Genomic DNA, 27246 nt, shown 5'->3' with positions numbered 1-27246 from the left:
AGTGTCCATACCGGGGTCCAGCCAGGCGGCCATGTCCCCTCAGTGTCCCCTCTCTGTCCCCTCAGTGTCCCCTCATGTCCATACCGGGGTCCAGCCAGGCCCGCGGCCGCCGGGGCCGGACGCTGTAGGCCGTGTCCCCTCAGTGTCCCCTCCCTGTCCCCTCAGTGTCCCCTCATGTCCATACCAGGGTCCAGCCAGGCCCGTGGCCGCCTGGGCCGGACACTGTAGGCCGTGTCCCCATGTCCCCATGTCCCCCTGTCCCCTCATGTCCATACCGGGGTCCAGCCAGGCGGCCATGTCCCCTCATGTCCCCTGTCCCCTCAGTGTCCCCTCCCTGTCCCCTCATGTCCATACCGGGGTCCAGCCAGGCGGCCATGTCCCCTCATGTCCCCTCATGTCCCCTCAGTGTCCCCTTCCTGTCCCCTCAGTGTCCCCTCATGTCCATACCGGGGTCCAGCCAGGCCCGCGGCCGCCGGGGCCAGATGCTGTAGGCCGTGTCCCCTCAGTGTCCCCTCAGTGTCCCCTCAGTGTCCATACCAGGGTCCAGCCAGGCCCGTGGCCGCCGCGGCCGGACGCTGTAGGCCGTGTCCCGTCCCTGTCCCTGTCCCCATGTCCCCGTGTCCCCTCCCTGTCCCCTCCTGTCCATACCCGGGTCCAGCCAGGCCCGTGGCCGCCGCGGCCGGACGCTGTAGGCGGCCGTGGCCACGAAGTCGCCGCCGTCGGCCACCAGGATGCTCTGGGGGGGCAGGACCTGCTCCAGGGCCTGCAGCACGGCCAGGGGGTTCAGGTGACACGGGGGGGACACCGCCGCCTTGGCCCTGCGGGGACAACGCGGTCAGGGGGTGACAATAAAAAAACCAAAAAAAGCCCCCAAAAAATCCCACAAAAAATACCCCAAAAAATCCCAAAAAAAATCCCCCAAAAAATCCCCCAAAAAATTGAAATTAACCCAAAAATATCCCAAACTGGGGGTGCAGCAGGGCCAGGGGGTTCTGGTGACATGGGGGGGACACCCCCGCCTTGGCCCTGAGGGGACACCGGGGTCAGAACCCAAAACCCCAAAAAATCCCTCAAAAAATCCCAAAAAATCCCCAAAAAAATCCCCCAAAAATCCCCCCAAAAATACCCCAAAAAATGGAAATTAACCCAAAATCCCAAACTGGGGTGCAGCACAGCCAGCGGGTTCAGGTGACACGGGGGGGACACCGCCGCCTTGGCCCTGAGGGGACACCGCGGTCAGAACCCAAAACCCCAAAAAATCCCACAAAAAATACCCAAAAATACCCCAAAAAAATCCCCCCAAAAATACCCCAAAAAATTGAAATTAACCCAAAAATATCCCAAACTGGGGGTGCAGCAGGGCCAGGGGGTTCAGGTGACACGGGGGGGACACCCCCACCTTGGCCCTGAGGGGACACCGCGGTCAGAACACAAAAACCCCAAAAAATCCCATAAAATATCCCAAAAAATCCCCAAAAAATCCCACAAAAAATACCCAAAAATACCCCAAAAAAATCCCCCCAAAAAAATCCCCAAAAAAAGGGGAATGAACCCAAAAATCCTAAAAATGGGGGTGCAGCAGGGCCAGGGGGTTCAGGTGACACGGCGGGGACACCGCTGCCTTGGCCCTGAGGGGACACCGGGGTCAGAACACAAAAATCCCCAAAAAGCCAAAAAAATTCCCAAAAAAATACCCCAAAAATCCACAAAAAATACCCCAAAAAAATCCCCAAAAAATATCCCAAACTGGGGGTGCAGCAGGGCCAGGGGGTTCAGGTGACACGGGGGGGACACCGCCGCCTTGGCCCTGAGGGGACACCGCGGTCAGATGTCCCCTCACCGGTTCCTGCTCTCGGTGCCGCTCTCGGCCTTCTGTCCCTGTCCCCATGTCCCCTCTGTCCCCCTGCCCCCGTGTCCCCATGTCCCCTCTGTCCCCCTGTCCCCTGTCCCCTCACCGGTTCCTGCTCTCGGTGCCGCTCTTGGCCTCCCCCGTGTCCCTGTCCCCATGTCCCCCTGTCCCCTGTCCCCTCACCAGTTCCTGCTCTCGGTGCCGCTCTCGGCCTCCTGTCCCTGTCCCTGTCCCTGTCCCCATGTCCCCTCTGTGTCCCCCGTCCCCTGGTCCCCTCACCGGTTCCTGCTCTCGGTGCCGCTCTCGGCCTCCTGTCCCTGTCCCCATGTCCCTGTGTCCCCCGTGCCTGTGTCCCCTGTCCCCTGTCCCTGTCCCCTCACCGGTTCCTGCTCTCGGTGCCGCTCTCGGCCTCCCCCGTGTCCCCTGTCCCCATGTCCCTGTGTCCCCATGTCCCCTCACCGGTTCCTGCTCTCGGTGCCGCTCTCGGCCTCCTGTCCCTGTGTCCCCATGTCCCTGTGTCCCCTGTCCCTGTCCCTGTGTCCCCTGTCCCTGTCCCCTCACCGGTTCCTGCTCTCGGTGCCGCTCTCGGCCTCCCGCAGCCGCTGCAGCCACTCCCGGGGGCACGAGAACCCCGGCAGGCTCCGGGCCAGCGCCACCAGCAGCGCCGCGGGGTCACCTGCGGGGACACCACAGTGACACTGGGGACACCACAGTGACACCGGGGACACCACAGTGACACCGGGGACACCACAGTGACACCAGCGCCACCAGCAGCGCCGCGGGGTCACCTGCGGGGACACCACAGTGACACTGGGGACACCACAGTGACACCGGGGACACGGGGTGACACTGGGGACACAGAGTGACACCAGCGCCGCCACCAGCGCCGCGGGGTCACCTGTGGGGACACCAGAGTGACACCGGTGACACGGGGTGACACTGGGGACACCAGGGACATCAGGGACCCAGAGTGACACCAGGGACCCCAGCGCCACCACCAGGGCCGCGGGGTCATCTGCGGGGACACCAGAGTGACACCGGGGACACCAAAGTGCCACCAGGGACCCAGAGTGACACCGGGGACACCAGAGTGACACCGGGGACACCAAAGTGACACCAGGGACCCCAAAGTGCCACCAGGGACCCAGAGTGACACCGGGGACACCAAAGTGTCACCAGGGACCCAGAGTGACACCAGGGACCCCAAAGTGCCACCAGGGACCCAGAGTGACACCGGGGACACCAAAGTGTCACCAGGGACGCAGAGTGACACCAGGGGCCCTGAACAGGCCCAGTTCCACCCCAAACCGGCTCAGTTTGACACCAAACCAGATTAACTCAGCGCCAAAACGGTTCAGTTCCACTCCACAGCGGCTGTTTGACCCCAAACCGGCCCATTCTGACCCCAAACCGGTTCATTTGTGTCCCCCAAGTCCCCATTTGTGTCCCCAAGTGCCTCACCCTGCACGGCCAGCCGGGGTTTCCAGAACACGTCGGAGTTCTGCAGCAGCTGCTCCCGGTCGCGGTTTGACCCAAAACCACCTCATTCTGACCCAAACCAGTTCATTCCGACCCCAAACTGGTTAATTCCAACCCCAAACCGGTTCATTTGTGTCCCCATTGTCCCCATTTATGTCCCCAAAGAGCCTCACCCTGCACGGCCAGCCGGGGTTTCCAGAACACGTCGGAATTCCGCAGCAGCTGCTCCCGGTCGTGGTTTGACCCAAAACCGCCTCATTTTGACCCCAAAACCACCTCATTCTGACCCCAAACCGGCTCATTTGTGTCCCCAGAGTGCCTCACCCTGCACAGCCAGCCGGGGTTTCCAGAAGATGTCGGGTCGTGGTTTGACCCCAAACCGCCTCATTCTGACCCAAAACCAGTTCATTCCAACCCCAAATGAGTTCATTCCAACCCCAAACCGGTTCATTTGTGTCCCCAAGTGCCTCACCCTGCATGGCCAGGCGGGGTTTCCAGAACACGTCGGAATTCTGCAGCAGCTGCGCCCGGTCACGGTTTGACCCAAAACCGCCTCATTCTGACCCAAACCAGTTCATTCCAACCCCAAACCAGTTCATTTGTGTCCCCCAAGTCCCCATTTGTGTCCCCAAGTGCCTCACCCTGCACGGCCAGCCGGGGTTTCCAGAACACGTCGGAGTTCTGCAGCAGCTGCGCCCGGTCGCGGTTTGACCCAAAACCACCTCATTCTGACCCAAACCAGTTCATTCCGACCCCAAACTGGTTAATTCCAACCCCAAACTGGTTCATTTGTGTCCCCATTGTCCCCATTTATGTCCCCAAAGTGCCTCACCCTGCACGGCCAGCCGGGGTTTCCAGAACACGTCGGAGTTCTGCAGCAGCTGCTCCCAGTCCTGGTTTGACCCAAAATCGCCTCATTCTGACCCCAAACTGGCCCATTCCGACCCCAAAACCACCTCATTCTGACCCCAAACCGGCTCATTTGTGTCCTCAGAGTGCCTCACCCTGCACGGCCAGCCGGGGTTTCCAGAAGATGTCGGGTCGTGGTTTGACCCAAAACCGCCTCATTCTGACCCAAAACCAGTTCATTCCGACCCCAAACTGGTTCATTCCAACCCCAAACTGGTTCATTCTGACCCCAAACCAGTTCATTCTGACCCCAAACTGGTTCATTGTGTCTCCCAAGTCCCCATTTGTGTCCCCAAGTGCCTCACCCTGCACGGCCAGCCGGGATTTCCAGAACACGTCGGAGTTGCGCAGCAGCTGCTCCCAGTCATGGTTTGACCCAAAACCGCCTCATTCTGATCCCAAAACCGCCTCATTCTGACCCAAACCAGTTCATTCCAACCCCAAACTGGTTCATTCTGACCCCAAACCGGCTCATTTGTGTCCCCAGAGCGCCTCACCCTGCACGGCCAGCCGGGGTTTCCGGAACACGTCGGAGTTGCGCAGCAGCTGCGCCCGGTCGCAGTTTGACCCAAATCCGCCTCATTTTGACCCCAAAACCTCCTCATTCTGACCCCAAACTGGTTCTTTCTGACCCAAACCGGTTCATTTGTGTCCCCAGAGTGCCTCACCCTGCACGGCCAGCCGGGGTTTCCAGAACACGTCGGAGTTCCGCAGCAGCTGCTCCCGGTCGCGGTTGACGGCCACCACGGCGGTGCCGCGGCCGAAGAGGCGCCCGTAGGACAGGCGGAAATCGCAGACGGTCCCTTGGGGACACGGGGGGAGGGTCAGGAGGTGACAAGGGGACACGGCGAGGTGACAAAGGGACGCGGCGAGGTGTCCCCGCGCCCCCAGAGGTACCTGCCAGCAGCACCAGGTCGGCGTCGCGCAGCGCGTCGCGGCGGTTCTGCCGCAGCAGCAGCGGGCACTCGGGGGGCAGCAGCCCCCGCGCCGCCCCCCCCAGGTAGCAGGGGACACCCAGGGACTCCAGCGCCGCGCTGGGGACACACCAGGGGACAGTGGCACCGTTTGGCCCAAACTGGCACGGTTTGGCCCCAGAATGGCCCAATCCAGGTCCCAAACTGGCTCCATTTGGCCCCACAAAAAGACCCAATCCAGGTCCCAAACTGGCTCCATTTGGCCCCAAAAATGGCTCAATCAGGGTCACAAAAAGGCTCCGCTTGGCCCCAAAACCAGCTCAATCCAGGTCCCAAACTGGCCCCATTTGGCCCCAAAAATGGCCCAATCCAGGTCCCAAACTGGCCCCATTTGGCACTAAAAGTGGCTCAATACAAGTCCCAAACCAGCTCCCTTTGGTCCTAAAATCAGCTCAATTGGGGCCCCAAACTGGCTCAGTTTGGCTCCAAAACTGGCTCAATCATGGCCCCAAATTGACTCAGTTTGACCCCAAATCCAGGTCCCAAACTGGCTCCATTTGGCCCCAAAAATGGCCCAATCCAGGTTCCAAACTGGCTCCATTTGGTCCCAAAAATGACCCAATCCAGGTCCCAAACTGGCTCCATTTGGCCCCAAAAATGACCCAATCCAGGTCCCAAACTGGCTCCGTTTGGCCCAAAATCAACTTCATCCAGGTCCCAAACTGGCTCCATTTGGCCCCAAAAATGGCTCAATCAGGGTCACAAAAAGGCTCCGCTTGGCCCCAAAACCAGCTCAATCCAGATCCCAAACTGACTCCATTTGGCCCCAAAAATGGCCCAATCCAGGTCCCAAACTGGCCCCCTTTGGCACTAAAAGTGGCTCAATACAAGTCCCAAACCAGCTCCCTTTGGTCCTAAAATCAGCTCAATTGGGGCCCCAAACTGGCTCAGTTTGGCCCCAAAACTGGCTCAATCAGGGCCCCAAATTGGCTCAGTTTGACCCCAAATCCAGGTCCCAAACTGGCTCCATTTGGCCCCAAAAATGGCCCAATCCAGGTTCCAAACTGGCTCCATTTGGTCCCAAAAATGGCCCAATCCAGGTCCCAAACTGGCTCCATTTGGCCCCAAAAATGGCTCAATCAGGGCCCCAAATCGGCTCAGTTTGACCCCAAATCCAGGTCCCAAACTGGCTCCATTTGGCCCCAAAAATGGCTCAATCTAGGTCCCAAACTGGCTCGGTTTGGCCCCAAACATGACCCAATCCAGGTCCCAAACTGGCTCCATTTGGCCCCAAAAATGACCCAATCCAGGTCCCAAACTGGCTCCGTTTGGTCCCAAAAATGACCCAATCCAGGTCCCAAACTGGCTCCATTTGGCCCCAAAAATGGCACAGTTTGGCCCCAACAATGGCTCAATTGGGGTCCCAAACTGGCTCGGTTTGGCCCTAAACTGGCTCCCTTTGACCCCAAAACCACCCAGGTCCCAAACTGGCTCGGTTTGGTCTCTGACTGGTGCAGTTTGGCCCCAAAACTGGCTTGGTTTGGCCCCAGAAATGGCTCAGTCCACATCCCAAACTGGCTCCATTTGGTCCTAAAATCAGCTCAACTGGGGCCCCAAATTGGCTCAGTTTGGTCCCAAAACTGGCTCAATCAGGGCCCCAAATTGGCTCAGTTTGACCCCAAATCCAGGTCCCAAAGTGGCTCCATTTGGTCCCAAAAATGACCCAATCCAGGTCCCAAAGTGGCTCCATTTGGTCCCAAAAATGACCCAATCCAGGTCCCAAACTGGCTCCGTTTGGTCCCAAAAATGACCCAATCCAGGTCCCAAACTGGCTCCATTTTGGTCCTAAAAATGACACAATCGAGGTCCCAAAGTGGCTCCATTTGGTCCCAAAAATGACCCAATCCATGTCCCAAACTGGCTTAGATTGGCCCCAAAACTGGCTCAATCAGGGTCCCAAACTGGCTCCATTTGGCCCTAAAAGTGGCTCAATTCACATCCCAAACTGGCCCCATTTGGCCCCAAAAGTGGCTCAATTGGGGATCTGAACTGGATCAGTTTGACCCCAAAACTGGCTCAATTACAGCGTCAATCTGGCCCAGTTTAGCCCCAGAACTGGCTCCATCCAGGTTCCAAACTGGCTCGGTTTGGCCCTAAAAGTGGCTCAATTCACATCCCAAACTGGCCCCATTTGGCCCCAGAAGTGCCTCATTTTGGGACCTGAACTGGCTTGGTTTGACCTCAAAAATGGCTTCATCCTGAGCCCAAACTGGCTTGGTTTGACCCCAAAGTGGCTCCATCCAGACCCCAAAGTGGCTCCGTCCAGACCCCAAACTGGCTTGGTTTGGCCCCAAAGTGGCTCCGTCCAGACCCCAAAGTGGCTCCGTCCAGACCCCAAAGTGGCTCAATCCAGACCCCAAAGTGGCTCAGTCCAGACCCCAAAGTGGCTCCATCCAGACCCCAAACTGGCTCAGTCCAGACCCCAAAGTGGCTCCGTCCAGACCCCAAAGTGGCTCAATCCAGACCCCAAACTGGCTCAGTCCAGACCCCAAAGTGGCTCCGTCCAGACCCCAAACTGGCTCCGTCCAGACCCCAAAGTGGCTCCGTCCAGACCCCAAACTGGCTCAGTCCAGACCCCAAAGTGGCTCCGTCCAGACCCCAAACTGGCTCAGTCCAGACCCCAAAGTGGCTCCGTCCAGACCCCAAACTGGCTCAGTCCAGACCCCAAAGTGGCTCAGTCCAGACCCCAAAGTGGCTCCATCCAGACCCCAAAGTGGCTCAGTCCAGACCCCAAAGTGGCTCCGTCCAGACCCCAAACTGGCTCAGTCCAGACCCCAAAGTGGCTCCATCCAGACCCCAAAGTGGCTCAGTCCAGACCCCAAAGTGGCTCCGTCCAGACCCCAAACTGGCTCAGTCCAGACCCCAAAGTGGCTCCGTCCAGACCCCAAAGTGGCTCCATCCAGACCCCAAACTGGCTCCGTCCAGACCCCAAACTGGCTCCGTCCAGACCCCAAAGTGGCTCCATCCAGACCCCAAACTGGCTCCGTCCAGACCCCAAAGTGGCTCCATCCAGACCCCAAAGTGGCTCCGTCCAGACCCCAAACTGGCTCAGTCCAGACCCCAAAGTGGCTCCGTCCAGACCCCAAACTGGCTCCGTCCAGACCCCAAAGTGGCTCAGTCCAGACCCCAAACTGGCTCCGTCCAGACCCCAAACTGGCTCCGTCCAGACCCCAAAGTGGCTCCATCCAGACCCCAAACTGGCTCAGTCCAGACCCCAAAGTGGCTCCGTCCAGACCCCAAAGTGGCTCAGTCCAGACCCCAAAGTGGCTCCGTCCAGACCCCAAACTGGCTCCGTCCAGACCCCAAAGTGGCTCCATCCAGACCCCAAAGTGGCTCCGTCCAGACCCCAAACTGGCTCAGTCCAGACCCCGAAGTGGCTCCGTCCAGACCCCAAACTGGCTCCATCCAGACCCCAAAGTGGCTCCATCCAGACCCCAAAGTGGCTCCGTCCAGACCCCAAACTGGCTCAGTCCAGACCCCAAAGTGGCTCCGTCCAGACCCCAAAGTGGCTCCATCCAGACCCCAAAGTGGCTCGGTCCAGACCCCAAAGTGGCTCCATCCAGACCCCAAAGTGGCTCCGTCCAGACCCCAAACTGGCTCAGTCCAGACCCCAAAGTGGCTCCGTCCAGACCCCAAACTGGCTCCGTCCAGACCCCAAAGTGGCTCCGTCCAGACCCCAAACTGGCTCCGTCCAGACCCCAAAGTGGCTCCATCCAGACCCCAAAGTGGCTCCATCCAGACCCCAAAGTGGCTCCATCCAGACCCCAAAGTGGCTCCGTCCAGACCCCAAACTGGCTCCATCCAGACCCCAAAGTGGCTCCATCCAGACCCCAAACTGGCTCCGTCCAGACCCCAAAGTGGCTCCATCCAGACCCCAAAGTGGCTCCGTCCAGACCCCAAACTGGCTCAGTCCAGACCCCAAAGTGGCTCCGTCCAGACCCCAAACTGGCTCCATCCAGACCCCAAAGTGGCTCCATCCAGACCCCAAAGTGGCTCCGTCCAGACCCCAAACTGGCTCAGTCCAGACCCCAAAGTGGCTCCGTCCAGACCCCAAAGTGGCTCCATCCAGACCCCAAAGTGGCTCGGTCCAGACCCCAAAGTGGCTCCATCCAGACCCCAAAGTGGCTCCGTCCAGACCCCAAAGTGGCTCCGTCCAGACCCCAAACTGGCTCAGTCCAGACCCCAAAGTGGCTCCGTCCAGACCCCAAACTGGCTCCGTCCAGACCCCAAAGTGGCTCCGTCCAGACCCCAAACTGGCTCCGTCCAGACCCCAAAGTGGCTCAGTCCAGACCCCAAACTGGCTCCGTCCAGACCCCAAAGTGGCTCCATCCAGACCCCAAAACTGGCTCCGTCCAGACCCCAAAGTGGCTCCATCCAGACCCCAAAGTGGCTCCATCCAGACCCCAAAGTGGCTCCGTCCAGACCCCAAAGTGGCTCCGTCCAGACCCCAAAGTGGCTCAGTCCAGACCCCAAACTGGCTCCGTCCAGACCCCAAAGTGGCTCCATCCAGACCCCAAACTGGCTCCGTCCAGACCCCAAAGTGGCTCCGTCCAGACCCCAAACTGGCTCAGTCCAGACCCCAAACTGGCTCCGTCCAGACCCCAAACTGGCTCCATCCAGACCCCAAACTGGCTCCATCCAGACCCCAAAGTGGCTCCATCCAGACCCCAAAGTGGCTCCATCCAGACCCCAAACTGGCTCCATCCAGACCCCAAAGTGGCTCGGTTTGGCCCCAAAACTGATCCCATCCAGGTCCCAAACTGGCTCAAATCCAACCCAAAAATGGCTCAACGGGGGACCTGAACTGGCTCCGTTTAGACCCCAAACCGGTTCTATCCAGACCCAAACCGGTTCTATCCAGACCCAAACCGGCTCCATCCAGACCCCAAACCGGCTCCGTTTGGTCAAAGTGGCTCAATTGGGACCCCAGTCCCTCCCAGTCCCTCCCAGTCCATCCCAGTCCCCCCCAGTCCATCCCAGTCCCCCCCCAGTCCCTCCCAGTCCGTCCCAGTCCCTCCCAGTCCCATCCCAGTCCATCCCAGTCCATCCCAGTCCCATCCCAGTCCCCCCCCAGTCCCTCCCAGTCCCTCCCAGTCCGTCCCAATCCCTCCCAGTCCGTCCCAATCCCTCCCAGTCTGTCCCAGTCCCTCCCAGTCCATCCCAGTCCATCCCAGTCCCTCCCAGTCCCTCCCAGTATAGCCCAGTCCCTCCCAGTCCCTCCCAGTACGTCCCAGTCTGTCCCAGTCTGTCTCACCGCAGCTCCTCGGGCTCCGTTGGGGGCAGCAGGGCCTGGCTGCCCACGAGCACCAGCGGCCGCTGGGCCCGGCTTAACAGCTCCGAGCACAGCTGGACCTGGGATTAACCCGGGATTAACCCGGGATTAACCCAACAGAGCCGGGATTGACCCGGGATTAACCCGGGATTAACCCCAACACTGGGATTAACCTGGGATTAACCCCAAAACTGGGATTAGCCCAGCAGGGCCTGGCTGCCGCTGGGCCCGGCTTAACAGCTCCGAGCACAGCTGGACCTGGGATTAACCCGGGATTAACCCAGGATTAACCCGGGATTAACCCCAAAGGGCCGGGATTAACCCCAAAGCTGGGATTAATCCGGGATTAACCCCAAAACCGGGATTAACCTGGGATTAACCCCAAAGGGCCGGGATTAACCCCAAAGCCGGGATTAACCCGGGATTAACCCCAAAGGGCCGGGATTAACCCGGGATTAACCCCAAAGGGCCAGGATTAACCCGGGATTAACCCAGGATTAACCCCAAAAAACCGGGATTAACCCGGGATTAACCCCAAAACCGGGATTAACCCGGGATTAACCCAAACAGAGCCGGGATTAACCCATTTTTTCCCTCCCATTTTGGTTTTTTTTGGGTTTCTTTGGGGATTTTGGGCTCTCACCTTTTCTGGGTTTTTCCCCCAAAATTTTAGGTTTTTGCCCCCTGATTTGGGGTTTTTTCCCCCAATTTTTTGGGGTTTTTTTCCCCCATTTCGGGTTTCTTTGGGGTTTTTTTGGGTTTTTTGTCTCTCACCTCCTTTGGGGTTTTTGGGCTCGCACCTTTTCTGCCTTTTTCCCCCCCAAAATTTTGGTTTTTTTCCCCCTGATTTGGGTTTTTTTTTTCCCCCATTTTGGGGTTTGTTTTTTGGGGTTTCTTTGGGGTTTTTGGGCACTCCCTCCATCGGGGTTTTTGGCTCTCACCTTTTCTGGTTTTTTTTCCCCCCAAATTTTGGGTTTTTTCCCCCTGTTTTGGGGTTTCCCCCCCCCCCCCATTTTGAATTTTTTCCCCGTTTTTCGGGGGTTTTCCCCATTTTGGGGTTTTTTTGGGGTTTCTTTGGGGTTTTTGGGGTTTTTTGCAGTTTTTGTCTCTCACCTCCTTTGGGGTTTTTGGCTCGCACCTTTTCTGGGTTTTTCTCCTCCAAAATTTTGATTTTTTCCCTCCCTATTTTGGGGATTTTTGCCTCATTTTAGGTTTTTTTTTCTGCCTCATTTTAGGGTTTTTTCCCCATTTTGGTTTTTTCCCCCCATTTTGGGTTTTTTTTTTGTTTCTTTGGGGTTTCTTTGGGGTTTTTTGTCTCTCACCTCCTTTGGGGTTTTTGGGCTCTCACCTTTTCTGGGTTATTCCCCCCTCAAATTTGGCGTTTTTTCCCCCCATTTTGGGGTTTTTTCCCCCACTATGTTTTTTTTTCCCCCATGTTTTTGGGGTTTTTTTCCCCCATTTTGTTTTTTGGGGTTTCTTTGGGGTTTTTGGGGTTTTGGTCTCACCTCCTTGGGGCTGGCTCGGGGCAGGCTCAGGGGCAGCGGGCTCAGCTCGCGCGGCTCCCAGGCGCCCGCGAACAGATCGGACACGTAGTTCTGCAGGTACCTGGAGGGGATTTTATGGGGTTTTTGTGGGGTTTTGGGGTTTTTGTGGGGTTTGGGGTTTTTGTGGGGTTTTTAATGGGGTTTGGGGTTTTTTAAAGGGGTTTTTGGGGGGTTTCTGGGGCTCCCAGGTGCCCGCAAACAGATCGGACATGGAGTTCCGCAGGTACCTGGATGGGATTTTATGGGGTTTTTGTGGGGTTTTTGTGGGGTTTTTATGGGATTTTGGGGGGTTTGGGGTTTTTTAAAGGGGTTTTTGTGGGGTTTTTGTGGGGTTTCTGGGGCTCCCAGGCGCCCGCAAACAGATCAGACACGGAGTTCCTCAGGTACCTGGAGGGGATTTATGGGGTTTTTGTGGGGTTTTGGGGTTTTTATGGGGTTTTTATGGGGTTTGGGGTTTTTTAAAGGGGTTTTTGTGGGGTTTCTGGGGCTCCCAGGTGCCCGTGAACAGATCAGACACGGAGTTCCTCAGGGACCTGGATGGGGATTTATGGGGTTTTTGTGGGTTTTTGGGGGGTTTTTATGGGGTTTTTATGGGATTTTGGGGTTTTAAAGGGGTTTTTGTGGGGTTTTGAGGGTTTTATGGGGTTTCTAATGGGGTTTGGGGTTTTTTAAAGGGGTTTTTGGGGGTTTCTGGGGCTCCCAGGCGCCCGCAAACAGATCCGACACGGAGTTCCTCAGGTACCTGGAGGGGATTTTATAGGGTTTTTGTGGGGTTTGGGGGGATTTATGGGGGTTGGGGGGGTTTTATGGGGTTTGGGGTTTTTTAAAGGGGTTTTTGGGGGGTCTTTGTGAGGTTTCTGGTGGGTTCTTGTGGGGGTTTTGGATTTTTAATTTGATTTCTGGGGTTTTATGGGGTTTTTATAGGGTTTTTGTGGGGTTTTTGGGGGGATTTGGGGTTTTTATGGGGTTTTGGGATTTTTAAAGGGGTTTTGGGGGGTCTTTGTGAGGTTTCTGGGGGTTCTTGTGGGGTTTTTGGGTTTTTAATTTGATTTTTCAGGGTTTTATGGGGTTTTTATGGGGTTTTGGGGGGATTTTTATGGGGTTTTGGGGTGTTTGGGGTTTTTATGGGGTTTGGGGTTTTTTAAAGGGGTTTTTGGGGCGGTTTTGTGAGGTTTCTGGGGGGTTCTTGTGGGGTTTTTAATTTGATTTTTGGGGGTTTTATGGGGTTGTTGGGGGGTTTTCATGGGGTTTTGGGGTTTTATGGGATTTGGGGGGTTTGGGGTTTTTTAAAGGGGTTTTTATGGGGTTTTTGGGGGGTTTCTGGGGCTCCCAGGCGCCCGCGAACAGATTGGAGACGTAGTTCCTCAGGTACCTGGATGGGGATTTTATAGGGTTTTTGTGGGGTTTTGGGGTTTTTGTGGGGTTTTTATGGGATTTTAGGTTTTTTATGGGGTTTTGGGTTTTTTAAAGGGGTTTTTGTGGGGTTTCTGGGGCTCCCAGGCGCCCGCAAACAGATCGGACACGGAGTTCCTCAGGTACCTGGAGGGGTTTTTATGGGGTTTTTGTGGGGTTTTTGGAGTTTTTATGGGATTTTGGTTTTTTATGGGATTTTGGGGGGTTTGGGGTTTTTTAAAGGGGTTTTTGGGGGGTTTCTGGGGCTCCCAGGCACCCACAAACACATCCGAGACATAGTTCCTCAGGTACCTGGATGGGATTTGGGGTTTTTGTGGGGTTTTGGGGTTTTTATGGGGTTTGGGGTTTTTTTTGGGGGGGATTTGGAGTTATTTTGGGGGATTTTGGGGTTATTTTTGGGGATTTAGGGTTATTTTGGGATGATTTTGGGGTGGTTTTTAGGTTGGTTTTGGGGTGTTCTGGGGTTATTTTTAGGGTGGTTTTGGGGTTATTTTGGGACAATTTTGGGGTTGTTTTTAGGGTGTTTTTGGGGTTATTTTGGGGTGGTTTTGGGGTATTTTTGGGTTATTTTAGGGTGTTTTTTAGGGTATTTTTGGGAGGGATTTGGGGTTATTTTGGGATATTTTTGGCTTATGTTTGGGGTGGTTTTGGGGTTGTTTTGGTTTCGGGTATTTGGGGTTATTTTTAGGGTGTTTTTGGGGTTATTTTTATCATGTTTTGGGGGTTATTTTGGGACAGTTTTGGGGTGTTTTTTAGGGTGGTTTTGGACTATTTTGGGGTTATTTTTAGGCTGTTTTTGGGGTTATTTTTAGGCTGTTTTTGGGGTATTTGGGGGTTATTTTTGGGGTGTTTTTAGGGTTATTTTGGGATGATTTTGGGGTGGTTTTTAGGCTGTTTTTGGGTTGGTTGGGGTGGTTTTTAGGGTGGTTTTTAGGGGGTTTTTGGGGTATTTTTGGGTTATTTTAGGGTGCTTATGGGGTAATTTTTAGGGTGTTGTTTAGGTTATTTTGGGATGATTTTGGGGTGGTTTTTAGGGTATTTTGTGTTTATTTTTAGGGTGTTTTTGGGGTTATTTTGGATGGTTTTTAGGGTGGTTTTTGGGGTTGTTTTGGGACGGTTTTTGGGTGGTTTTAGGGTGTTTTTGGGGTAATTTTGGGTTATTTTTAGGGTGTTTTTGGGGTAATTTTTAGGGTGTTGTTTGGGTTATTTTGGGATGATTTTGAGGTGTTTTTTAGGTATTTTTGGGTTATTTTTAGGGTGTTTTTGGGGTGGTTTTAGGGTGGTTTTGAGGTATTTTGGGGTTATTTTTAGGGTGGTTTTGGGTATTTTGGGGTTATTTTTAGGGTGTTGTTTGGGTTATTTTGGGACGGTTCTGGGGTTATTTTGGGATGGTTTGGGGGTTTATTTTGGGGTTATTTTGGGGTGGTTTTAGGGTGGTTTTGGGGTTGTTTTTGGAGTTATTTTGGGACGGTTTTGGGGTTGTTTTTAGGGTGGTTTTGGGTTACTTTTGGGTTATTTTTAGGTTATTTTGGGTTATTTTTAGGGTGTTTTTGGGGGTGTTTTGGGTTATTTTGGGGTGGTTTTTAGGGTGGTTTTGGGACAGTTTTGGGGTTATTTTTAGGGTGTTTTTGGGCTATTTTGGGGTTATTTTTAGGGTGGTTTTGGGGTTATTTTTAGGGTGTTTTTGGAGTTATTTTTAGGGTGTTTTGGGGTTATTTTGGGGTTATTTTTAGGGTGGTTTTGGGCTATTTTGGGGTTATTTTTAGGGTAGTTTTGGGGTATTTTGGGGTTATTTTAGGGTGGTTTTGGGGTTATTTTTAGGGTGTTTTTGGAGTTATTTTTAGGGTGTTTTGGGGTAATTTTGGGGTTATTTTAGGGTGGTTTTGGGCTATTTTGGGTTATTTTTAGGGTGTTTTTGGGTAATTTTTGGGTTATTTTTAGGGTGTTTTGGGCTATTTTGGGTTATTTCTAAGGTGGTTTTGGGCTATTTGGGGTTATTTTTAGGGTGCTTTTGGGGTTGTTTTCTCACCACTGGACGAGCTTCCCCCGCAGCCCCCGGGGGTTTTGGAGCCCCCGATCTCCTTCTGCACCACGTGGAAGGGTACAGGACATCCAGGGGCAGCTCCACGAACACGGGGCCTGGGGGCACCCCAAAACCCCAAACCCACCGGGGTCACCCCAAAATCCCTTCGGGGGGGTGGAGACCCCAAATCCCACAGCAGGACCCCAAAAATCCCCCCCAAAAAAACCCAAAAAGCCAAAAAAAAAACCCAAAAAACCCCCAAAATCCCCAAATCCACGGGGTCACCCCAAAATCCCTTCAGAGATCCCAAATCCCACAGCAGGACCCCAAAAAACCCAACCCCCACACCCAAAGAAAAGCCTAAAAAAACCCCCAAAAACCCAAATAACCCCCCAAAAACCCCAAATCCAACTGGGACACCCCAAAATCCCTTCAGGGGGGGTGGAGACCCCAAATCCCACAGCAGAACCCAAAAATCCCCAAAAATCCCCCCAAAAAAACCTTAAAAATGCTAAAAAACCCCCAGAAACCCCAAAATCCACCGGGGTCACCCAAAATCCCTTCAGAGATCCCAAATCCCACAGCAGAACCCCAAAAATCCCCCAAAACACCCAAAAAGCCTAAAAAACCCCCAAAAAAACCACCCCAAAACCCAAATAACCCCACAAAAAAACCCCAAAATCCACCGGGGTCACCCCAAAATCCCTTCGGGGGGGTGGAGACCCAAATCCCACAGCAGAACCCCAAAACCCCCCAAAACAAATCAAAAAACCTCCCCCAAAACCCCCAAAAAACCCCAAATCCACGGGGTCACCCCAAAATCCCTTCAGGGGGGTTGGAGACCCCAAATCCCACAGCAGGACCCCAGAAGTCCCAAAAAAAGCCAAAAAAACCCAAAAAAACCCCAAATAACCCCCCCCCAAAACCCCAAATCCACGGGTCACCCCAAAATCCCTTCAGAGATCCCAAATCCCACAGCAGGACCCCAAAAATCCCAAAAAAACAAATCAAAAAACCTCCCCCAAAAAACCCCAAAATCCACCGGGGTCACCCCAAAATCCCTTCAGGGGGGTTGAGACCCCAAATCCCACAGCAGGACCCCAAAATCCCCCCAAAAAAGCCTAAAAAACACCAAACCCCCCCAAAACCCCAAATCCACGGGGGTCATCCCAAAATCCCTTCAGAGATCCCAAATCCCACAGCAGGACCCCAAAAAAACCCAAAAAAACCCTAAAAAAAAGCCTTAAAAAACCCTAAAAAATACCCAGAAAAACCCCAAATCCACCAGGGTCACCCCAAAATCCCTCAGGGCGTTGAGAACCCAAATCCCACAGCAGGACCCCAAAAATCCCCCCCAGAAAAACCCAAAAAGCCAAAAAAACCCCCAAAAAACCCAAATAACCCCGCAAAAAACCCCAAATCCACCGGGGTCACCCCAAAATCCCTTCAGGGGGTTGAGACCCCAAATCCCACAGCAGGACCCCAAAAATCCCCCAAAAAAACCTCTGGGATTCCTCCCATCCCAAATCCCCATTTTGAGGAATTTTGGGAATTTTAGGATTCCAACCCAAGGGAATTTTGGATTCCTCCCATCCCAAATGCCCATTTTGGAGAATTTCGGGATTCCAACCCAAGGACATTTTGGGAATTTTGGGATTCCAACCCAAGGACATTTTAGGGATTCCTCCCACCCCACATCCCCATTTGAGGATTTTGGGAATTTTGGGATTCCAACCATGGGAATTTTGGGAATTCTGGGAATCTGGGCTCTCCTCACCGGGGGTGCCCCCCATGGCGGTGCAACGGCACAGCGTGGGAACGGAAATTCCCAATCCCAGGGAAATTTGGGATTCCTCCCATCCCACATCCCCATTTTGAGGATTTTTGGGAATTTTGGGATTCCAACCATGGGAATTTTTGGAATTTTTGGGAATTCTGGCTCTCCTCACCAGGTGTCCCCTCCATGGTGGTGGCGATGGCGCAGGGCGGGGACGGGAATTCCCAATCCCGGGGGAATTTTGGGATTTTGACCCATGGGAACTTCTGGAATTTGGGGAATTTTTGGAATTTTTGGGAATTCTGGGATGCCGGGCTCTCCTCACCGGGCGTGCCGCCCATGGCGGTGGCGATGGCGCGGCGCAGCGTGGGACGATGTCGCGCACGGCGCGGACGGAGAGCGCGGATTTGCAGAGCGTGCGGAAGAGCGGAACCTGCGGGATGTCCTGGAGAGCGCCCCCGGCCCTGGAATTTGGGAATTCGGGAATGTTATTGGGAATTTGGGAGTTTGGGAGTTCGGGAATTCAGGAATGGCAGCGGGAATTTGGGAAATCAGGAATTCGGGAGTTTGGGAATTTGGGAATGGCATTGGAATTTGGGAGTTTGGGAATTCGGGAATTTGGGAATGGCAGCGGGAATTTGGGAATTTGGGAGTTTGGGAATTCAGAATTGAGGAATTTGGGAATGGCAAAGGGAATTTGGGAAGAGCGGAATCTGCGGGATGTCCTGGAGAGCCCCGCGGCCCTGGAATGAGGAGTTTGGGAATTCGGGAATTGGGAATGGCACTGGGATTTGGGAGTTTGGGAATTCAGGAATTTGGGAATGGCACTGGGAATTTGGGAGTTTGGAATTTGGGAAGAGCGGAACCTGCGGGATGTCCTGGAGAGCGCCCCGGCCCTGGAACCAGGGAATGTTATTGGAATTTGGGAGTTTGGGAGTTCGGGAATTCAGGAATGGCAGCAGGAATTTGGGAAATCAGGAATTCGGGAATTTGGGAATTCGAGAATACAGGAATTGAGGAATTTGGGAATGGCAACGGGAATTTGGAAGAGCGGAACCTGCGGGATGTCCTGGAGAGCGCCCCGGCCCTGGAATTTGGGAATTCGGGAATGTTATTGGAATTTGGAGTTTGGGAATTCAGGAATTTGGGAATGGCAGCGGGAATTTGGGAAATCAATAATTCGGGAATTTGGGAATTCAGGAATTTGGGAATGGCATTGGGAATTTGGGGAGAGCAGAACCTGCGGGATGTCCTGGAGAGCGCCCCGGCCCTGGAGTGAGGGAATTCGGGAATTTGGGAATTCAGGAATTTGGGAATGGCCAAATGAATTTGGGAATTCGGGAATTCAGGAGTTTGGGAATTCAGGAATCTGGGCACAGCAGAACCTGGGGGATGTCCTGGAGAGCGCCCCCGGCCCTGGAGTGAGGGAATTCCCAAATTATTTGGAATTCGGAATTATATTGGAATTTGGGAATTTGGAATTCGGAATGCAAAGGGAATTTGGGATAATGAATGAGGGGATTTTGGAATTGTTTGGGAATTTGGGAATGGCAAAGGGAATTTGGGAAGAGCGGAACCTGCGGGATGTCCTGGAGAGCGCCCCGGCCCTGGAATTTGGAATTCAGAAATGTTATTGGGAATTTGGAGTTGGGAATTCGGGAATTCGGGAATGGCAAAGGGAATTTGGGAAATCAGGAATTCGGGAATTTGGGAATTCAGGAATTTGGGAATGGCATTGGAATTTGGGAAGAGCGGAACCTGCGGGATGTCCTGGAGAGCGCCCCGGCCCTGGAATGTGGGAATGTTATTGGGAATTCGGGAATTCGGGAATGGCAAGGGAATTGGAAATCAGGAATTTGGGAATGGCAAAGGGAATTTGGGAGTTTGGGAATCAGGATTTTGGGAGTTTGGGAATTCGGAAATTTGGGAACGGCAAAGGGAATTTGGGAGTTTGGGAGTTTGGGAGTTCGGAATTCGGGAATTCAGGAATTTGGGAAGAGCGGAACCTGCGGGATGTCCTGGAGAGCGCCCTGGCCCTGGAATTTGGGAATTCCGGAATTTGGGAATGGCAGCGGGAATTTGGGAATTCGGGAATCCTGAATGAGGGGATTTGGGAATTGTTTGGGAATTTGAGAATTCGGGAATTTGGGAATGGCAGCAGGAATTTGGGAATTCGGGAATTCAGGAATTTGGGAATGGCATTGATAATTTGGGAATGGCATTGATAATTTGGGAATGGGCATCGGGAATTCCAAAATGGCACCATTTGGGAACAGCATCAGGAATTTGGGAACGGCATCGAAAATTTGGGAATGGGCATCGAAAATTCGGGAATTTGGGAATTGGGGATTGGCACCAGGAACGTGGGAAGGGCACCGGGACGGGGTCGGGCCGTGCCCACCTTCTGCAGGGAGGCGGCGGCGCCGCCCAGCAGCAGCAGCGGCGACTCGGCCATCTGCGCGTTCTTGACGGCCGTCACCGCGTTGGTGACGCCGGGACCCGCCGTGACGGCCGCCACGCCGATGGAGCCTGCGGGGACACGGGGCGGCATGAGGGGACAACGAGGGGGCACCAAGATGGCATCAAGATGGCCTCCAAACGGCACCAAGATGGCTCCGTGGTGGCCTCAAGATGGCACCAAGATGGCTCCGTGGTGGCCTCAAGATGGCACCAAGATGGCCTCAATATGGCACAAAGATGGCTCCAATATAGCCTCAAAATGGTGCCAAGATGGCTCCACAGTGGCACCAAGGTGGCATCAAGATGGCTCCAATATGGCCTCAAAATGGCTCCAAGATGGCTCCAGGGTGGCATCAAGATGACTCCATGGTGGCACCAAGATGACATCAAGATGGCTCCAAGATGGCCTCCAAATGGCGCCAAGATGGCTCCATGGTGGCACCAAGGTGGCTCCATGGTGGCCTCAAGATGGCCTCAAGATGGCTTCAAGGAGGCGCTACGATGGCTCCATGGTGGCACCAAGATGGCACGAAGATGGCCTCAATATGACACAAAGATGGCTCCATGGTGGCACCAAGGTGGCATCAAGATGGCTCCAATATGGCCTCAAAATGGCGCCAAGATGGCACCAAGATGGCTCCATGGTGGCCTCAAAATGGTGCCAAGATGGCACCAAGATGGCTCCATGGTGGCCTCGAAATGGCGCCAAGATGGCCTCAAAATGGCTTTAAGTTGGCACCAAGATGGCTCCATGGTGGCCTCAAAATGGCACCGAGATGGCTCCATGGTGGCATCAAGATGGCTCCAAGACGGCCTCAAGATGGCTTCAAGGAGGCACCAAGATGGCTCCATGGTGACACCAAGGTGGCATCAAGATGGCTCCATGGTGGCCTCAATATGGCACCAAGATGGGTCCATGGTGACACCAACATGACATCACATTGGCTCCATGGTGACACCAAGGTGGCATCAAGATGGCTCCAATATGGCCTCAAAATGGCGCCAAGGTGGCTCCATGGTGACACCAAAATGGCTCCATGGTGGCACCAAGGTGGCTCCATGGTGGCACCAAGGTGGCATGAAGATGGCTCCAATATGGCCTCAAGATGGCACCAAGACAGCTCCACAGTGGCACCAAGGTGGCACCAAGATGGCTCCAATATGGCCTCAAGATGGCTCCAAGATGGCTCCATAGTGACACCAAGATGGGTCCATGGTGACACCAAGATGGGTCCATGGTGACACCAAGGTGGGTCCATGGTGGCACCAAGGTGGCACCAAGATGACATCACATTGGCTCCAAGGTGGCATCAAGGTGGACAGATGGCATCAGAGTGGGACACCCCAAAACCCCCTGGAGATGCTGGCCATGGGGCCACCTCCATCCCTTGGGGACAAACGGGGAAAAGGGGGGACAAATCCCACCCTGGACATCCCAAACTCTTGGAACCCTCTCAGGTCATCTAAGACACCCCAAAACCCTCTGGAGATGTTGGCCATGGGGCCATCTCCATCCTTTGGGGACAAATGGGGACAAATCCCACCCTGGACATCCCAAAGTCTTTGAGGCCTCTCAGATCACCCCAAAGTCTTGGAACCCTCTGAGGTCACCCAGGACCCATCAAGGAGGGAACACCCCAAAACCCTCTGGAGATGCTGGCCATGGGGCCACCTCCCGTGCCACCTCCATCCCTTAGGGGACAAAATGGGGACAAATCCCACCTGGACATCCCAAAGTCCTTGAAGCCTCTCAGGTCACCCAGGACCCACCAACACGGGACACCCCAAAACCCTCTGGAGATGTTGGCCCCATCCCTTGGGGACAAATGGGGACAAATCCCACCCTGGACATCCCAAAGTCTTGGAACCCTCTCAGGTGACCTGGGACCCAAAACCCTCTGGAGATGTTGGCCATGGGCCACCTCCCCATGCCACCTCCACCCCTTGGGGACAAATGGGGACAAATCCCACCCTGGACATCCCAAACTCCTGGAACCCTCTCAGGTCATCTAAGACACCCCAAAACCCTCTGGAGATGTTGGCCATGGGGCCACCTCCCCGTGCCACCTTCAACTCCTGGGGACAAAATGGGGACAAATCCCACCTGGACATCCCAAAGTCCTTGAACCCTCTCAGGTCACCCAGGACGCACCAACACGGGACACCCCAAAACCCTCTGGAGATGTTGGCCCCATCCCTTGGGGACAAATCCCACCCTGGACATCCCAAAGTCTTGGAACCCTCTCAGGTGACCTGGGACCCAAAACCCTCTGGAGATGTTGGCCATGGGGCGACCTCCATCCCTTGGGGACAAAATGGGGACAAATCCCACCTGGACATCCCAAAGTCCTTGAACCCTCTGAGGTCACCTCAAAGTCTTGGAACCCTCTGAGGTCACCCAGGACCCATCAAGGAGGGAACACCCCAAAACCCTCTGGAGATGTTGGCCATGGGGCCACCTCCACCCCTTGGGGCCCAAATGGGGCCAGCCCCGCGCGGGGTCCCCGGTGCTGACCCGAGAGCCGCGAGACGGCGTCGGCGGCGAAGACGGCGGTGGCCTCGTGGCGCGTGTCCACCACGCGGATGCCGATCTTCTCGCAGGCCACCAGCACGGGCGAGATGTGGCCGCCGGGCAGCGTGAACAGGAAGCGCACGCCGTGCGCCCGCAGCACCTCGGCCACCAGCTCGCCGCCATGACGGGGACTCGCCGCGTCCACCTGGGGACACCGCGGGGCCGCTGGGACACCGTGTCCCCGGTGTCCTCCATGCCACCGGTGTCACCTGTCCTCAATGTCCTCCATGCCACCCATGTCACCTGTCCCCAGTGTCCTCCATGCCACCCATGTCACCTGTCCCCAGTGTTCTCCATGCCACCCGTGTCACCTGTCCTCAATGTTCTCCATGCCACCCATGTCACCTGTCCTCAATGTCCTCCATGCCACCCGTGTCACCTGTCCCCAGTGTCCTCCATCCCACCAGTGTCACCTGTCCTCAATGTCCTCCGTCCCACCTGTGTCACCTGTCCCCAATGTCCTCCATCCCACCGGTGTCACCTGTCCACAATGTTCTCCATGCCACCCATGTCACCTGTCCTCAATGTTCTCCATGCCACCCATGTCACCTGTCCACAATGTTCTCCATGCCACTGGTGTCACCCATCCTCAATGTCCTCCAACCCAATGGTGTCACCTGTCCCCAGTGTCCTCCATCCCACCCATGTCACCTGTCCCCAGTGTTCTCCACCCCACCGGTGTCACCTGTCCTCAATATCCTCCGTCCCACCAGTGTCACCTGTCCCCATGTTCTCCATCCCACCTGTGTCACCGGTGTCCATCTCCCCTGTCCCACCCGTGGTCACCACAGGGTCAGGGGTGACACTGGTGTCACCCATCCTTAATGTTCTCCATGCCACCGGTGTCACCTGTCCCCAGTGTCCTCCCAGTCCCCAATGTCCCCAAGGTGTCCCCAATGTCCCCCCATCCCCAATGTCTCCACCGTTCCCAATGTCCCCCCAGTTCCTGGTGTCCCCAGTGTCCCCAACATCCCCAATGTCCCCCAATGTCCCCAATGTTCTCCATGTCCCCAAAGTCCCCCCAGCTCCTCATTCCCAGTGTCCCCCCGCCCCCAATGTCCCCCCAATGTCCCCAGTGTCCCCAATGTCCCCCCTGTGTCCCCCGTGTCCCCAATGTCCCCGCCGTGTCCCAGACCTTGTGGCGCAGGCGGTAGAGGAGCCCGAGGCGCTGGGCCACCACCAGCAGGACCAGGGCCACCAGGGCCACCAGGGCCACCAGGATGGTCACCAAATCCATGGCAGAGGCTGCAAAACAGCGGGGCCACCGGTGTCACCACGGGGCCACCACGAGGTCAGTGGTGACACGGGTGACACCTGTCCCCGGTGTCCTCCATGTCCCCTGTCCCACCCATCCCACCTGTCCTCAGTGTCCCCCCTGTTCCACCTGTGGGACGGGAACCCTTGGGGACACCGAGAACCACCCGGGGCCACCGTGGGAACCCCTGGGGACAGCAGGAACCCAACGGGGACACCAAGAACCCCTGGGGACACCAGGAACCACTCAGGGCCACCAGGAACTGCCCAGGGCCACCATGGGAACCCTGGGGACACCGGGAACCGCCTGGGGACACCAGGAACCCACTGGGGACACCGGGAACCACCGAGGGCCACCATGGGAATCACTGGGGACATCAGGAATGGCCTGGGGACACCATGGGAACCCCTGGGGACACCAGGAACCACCCAAGGCCACCGTGGGAACCCCTGGGGACCTCAGGAACCCCTGGGGACACCAGGAACGGCCTGGGGACACCGGGAACCGCTTGGGGACACCAAGAACCCAACGGGAACATCAGGATCTGCTTGGGGACACCGTGGGAACCCCTGGGGACACTGGGAATGCCCTGGGGACACCAGGAACCCAACGGGGCCACCAGGGATTGACCAGGGCCACCGTGGGAACCTCTGGGGCCACCAGGAACCACCTGAGGCCACCATGGGAACCTCTGGGACAACAGGAACCACTGGGGACACCAGGAACTGCTCAGGGCCACCAGGAACGCAACGGGGCCACCAAGAACCACCTGGGGCCACCGGGAACCCAACGGGGCCACCAGGAACGCAATGGGGCCACCATGGGAACCCTGGGGACACTGGGAACCCAACGGGGCCACCAAGAACCACCCGGGGCCACCGTGGGAACCTCTGGGGACATCAGGAACCACGTGGGGACACCAGGAACAACATGGGGACACCAAGAACCACCCGGGGCCACCGTGGGAACCTCTGGGGACACCAGAAATGGCCTGGGGACACCAGAACCACCTGGGGACACCATGGGAACCCCTGGGGACAGCAGGAACCACTCAGGGCCACCAGGGATTGACCAGGGCCACTGTGAGAACCTCTGGGGCCACCAGGAACCACCTGAGGCCACCGTGGGAACCTCTGGGACAACAGGAACCACTGGGGACACCAGGAACTGCTCAGGGCCACCAGGAACGCAATGGGGCCACCAGGAACCACCCAAGGTCACCGTGGGAACCTCTGGGACAACAGGAACCACGTGGGGACACCAAAAACCCACTGGGGCCACCAGGAACCACCTGAGGCCACCGTGGGAACCCTGGGGACACCGAGAACCACCCGGGGCCACCGTGGGAACCACTGGGGACATCAGGATCTGCTTGGGGACACCAGGAACCAGCTGGGGACACTGGGAACCCAACGGGGACACCAAGAACCACCTGAGGACACCAGGGATGGCCTGGGGACATCAGGAATCCCTGAGGCCACCAGGAACCACCCGAGGCCACCGTGGGAACCTCTGGGGACACCAAGAACCCACTGGGGACACCGGGGACTGCTTGGGGACACCAGGAACCCAACAGGGCCACCAAAAACCACCTGGGGGGCCACCAGGAACTGTCCAGGGCCACCGTGGGAACCCTGGGGACACCAGGAACCACCTGGGGCCACCAGGAACCCAATGGGGCCACCAGGAACCCAATGGGGCCACCAGGAACCACCTGGGGCCACCAGGAACCCAATGGGGCCACCAGGAACCACCTGGGGCCATCAGGAACCCAATGGGGCCACCAGGAACCACCTGGGGCCATCAGGAACCCAACGGGGCCACCAGGAACCCAATGGGGCCACCAGGAACCCAACGGGGCCCACCAGGAACCACCTGGGGCCACCAGGAACCCAATGGGGCCACCAGGAACCCAACGGGGACACCAAGAACCACCCGAGGCCACCGTGGGAACCCTGGGGACATCAGAAATGGCCTGGAATTAATTGAACCCCGTTTAATTAATTAGACCAGATTAAAGAAGCTCTGGATTAGTTCAACTCAGTTTAATTAGTTAGAGGGGATTAATTAAGATCTGGATTAATTGAACTCCATTTAATTAATTAGATTGGATTAATTAAACTTTCGATTAATTCAATTCAGTTTAATTAGTTAGATTGGATTCATTAAACTCTGGATTAATTGAACTCTGTTTAATTAATTAGATTGAATTAATTAAACTCTCAATTAATTCAACTCAGTTTAATTAGTTGGACCAGCTTAACTAAACTCTAGGTTAATTGAAGCCAGTTTAATTAATTAGAGTGGATTAATTAAACTTTGGATTAACTGAGCCCAGTTGAATTAATTAGACTGGATTAATTAAACTCTGGATTGACTGAACTCTGTTCAATTAATTAGACCGGATTAATTAAGCTCTGGATTAATTGAAGCCAGTTTAACGAGTCCCAGTTTAACCAGTCCCAGTTCTTCCACATTCCCACGCCCCGCCCACATCATTTGCATAACCAGAGGCTCATTTGCATACACACACATAATAACACAGCTCATTTGCATAATCACACAGAGGCTTAATTACCCCTAACAAAGTTTCGGCCTCCCCCAAACATTCCTGGAATTCCCCAAATTCCCCAAAACCTCAAATCTGGGGCAAAAATTCCCAATTTTGGGGCAAAAATCCTGAATTTTGGGCCCAAACTCCAATTTTTGAGTGAAAATCCCCAATTTTGGTGCAAAAGTTCCCAAATTTGAGGTAAAAATCTCCTTTTTTGGGCCAAAAATCCCAATCTTTGAGTAAAAATTGACGATTTTTGGGAAAAAAAAAAAATCCCCAATTTTGAAGAACAATTTCCCAATTTTGAGGCAACAATTCCCAAATTTGAGGTAAAAATCTCCTCTTTTGGACCCAAAATCCCATTTTTGAGTGAAAATCGCAAATTTTGGGGCAAAATTCCCCAATTTTGAAGAACAATTTCCCAATTTTGAGACAAAATCCCAAAATTTTGGAGCGAAAATCCCCAAATTTGAGGCGAAAATCCCAAATTTTGGGGCGAAAATCTCAAATTTTGGGGTGAAATTCTCAAATTTCGAGGCAAAAAATCCCAAATTTTGGGGTGAAATTCTCAAGTTTTGAGGCAAAAATCCCAGATTTGAGAGAAAAATTCCCAATTTTGAGGCAAAAATCCCAAATTTTGGGGCGAAATTCTCAAATTTTGAGGGAAAAATTCCCAATTTTGAGGCAAAAATCCCAAATTTTGGGGCGAAAATCTCAAATTTTGAGGGAAAAATTCCCAATTTTGAGACAAAAATCCCAAATTTGAGGCGAAAATCCCAAATTTTGGGGCAAAAATCTCAAATTTTGGGGCGAAATTCTCAAATTTTGAGGGAAAAATTCCCAATTTTAAGGCAAAAATCCCCAAATTTGAGGAAAAATTCCCAATTTTGGGGCAAAAATCCCAAATTTTGGGGTGAAAATCTCAAATTTTGTGGTGAAATTCTCAAATTTTGAGGCGAAAATCCCAAATTTTGAGGCAAAATTCTCAAATTTTGAGGCAAAAGTCCCAAATTTGGGGCGAAAATCTCAAATTTTGGGGTGAAAATCTCAAATTTTGAGGGAAAAATTCCCAATTTTGAGGGAAAAATTCCCAATTTTGAGGCAAAAATCCCAAATTTCAGGGGGAAATTCTCAAATTTTGAGGGGAAAATCCCCGACTTTGGGG

General features: G+C 54.5%; 1 protein-coding gene across 1 annotated transcript in view; it reads right to left on the bottom strand.

The window, feature by feature from the left end:
* The window catches only part of ILVBL (ilvB acetolactate synthase like), a 34050-nt gene that overhangs the window by 4090 nt on the left and 2714 nt on the right, over positions 1-27246 (bottom strand). The window contains 15 exon segments of the mRNA XM_064402116.1: positions 649-818; positions 2411-2525; positions 4906-5040; positions 5135-5271; positions 10466-10563; positions 11989-12088; positions 15470-15503; positions 15506-15538; positions 15541-15579; positions 17566-17613; positions 17616-17673; positions 18999-19028; positions 19642-19769; positions 22216-22417; positions 23408-23517. Coding sequence (XP_064258186.1) covers positions 649-818; positions 2411-2525; positions 4906-5040; positions 5135-5271; positions 10466-10563; positions 11989-12088; positions 15470-15503; positions 15506-15538; positions 15541-15579; positions 17566-17613; positions 17616-17673; positions 18999-19028; positions 19642-19769; positions 22216-22417; positions 23408-23517 — 1437 coding nt within the window.

This window comes from Passer domesticus, chromosome 34 (genome assembly GCF_036417665.1).
Source record: "Passer domesticus isolate bPasDom1 chromosome 34, bPasDom1.hap1, whole genome shotgun sequence".
NCBI lineage: Eukaryota > Metazoa > Chordata > Aves > Passeriformes > Passeridae > Passer > Passer domesticus.
Note: the sequence above shows the minus strand (reverse complement) of the source record. Positions and strands in the feature narration are given on the sequence as shown.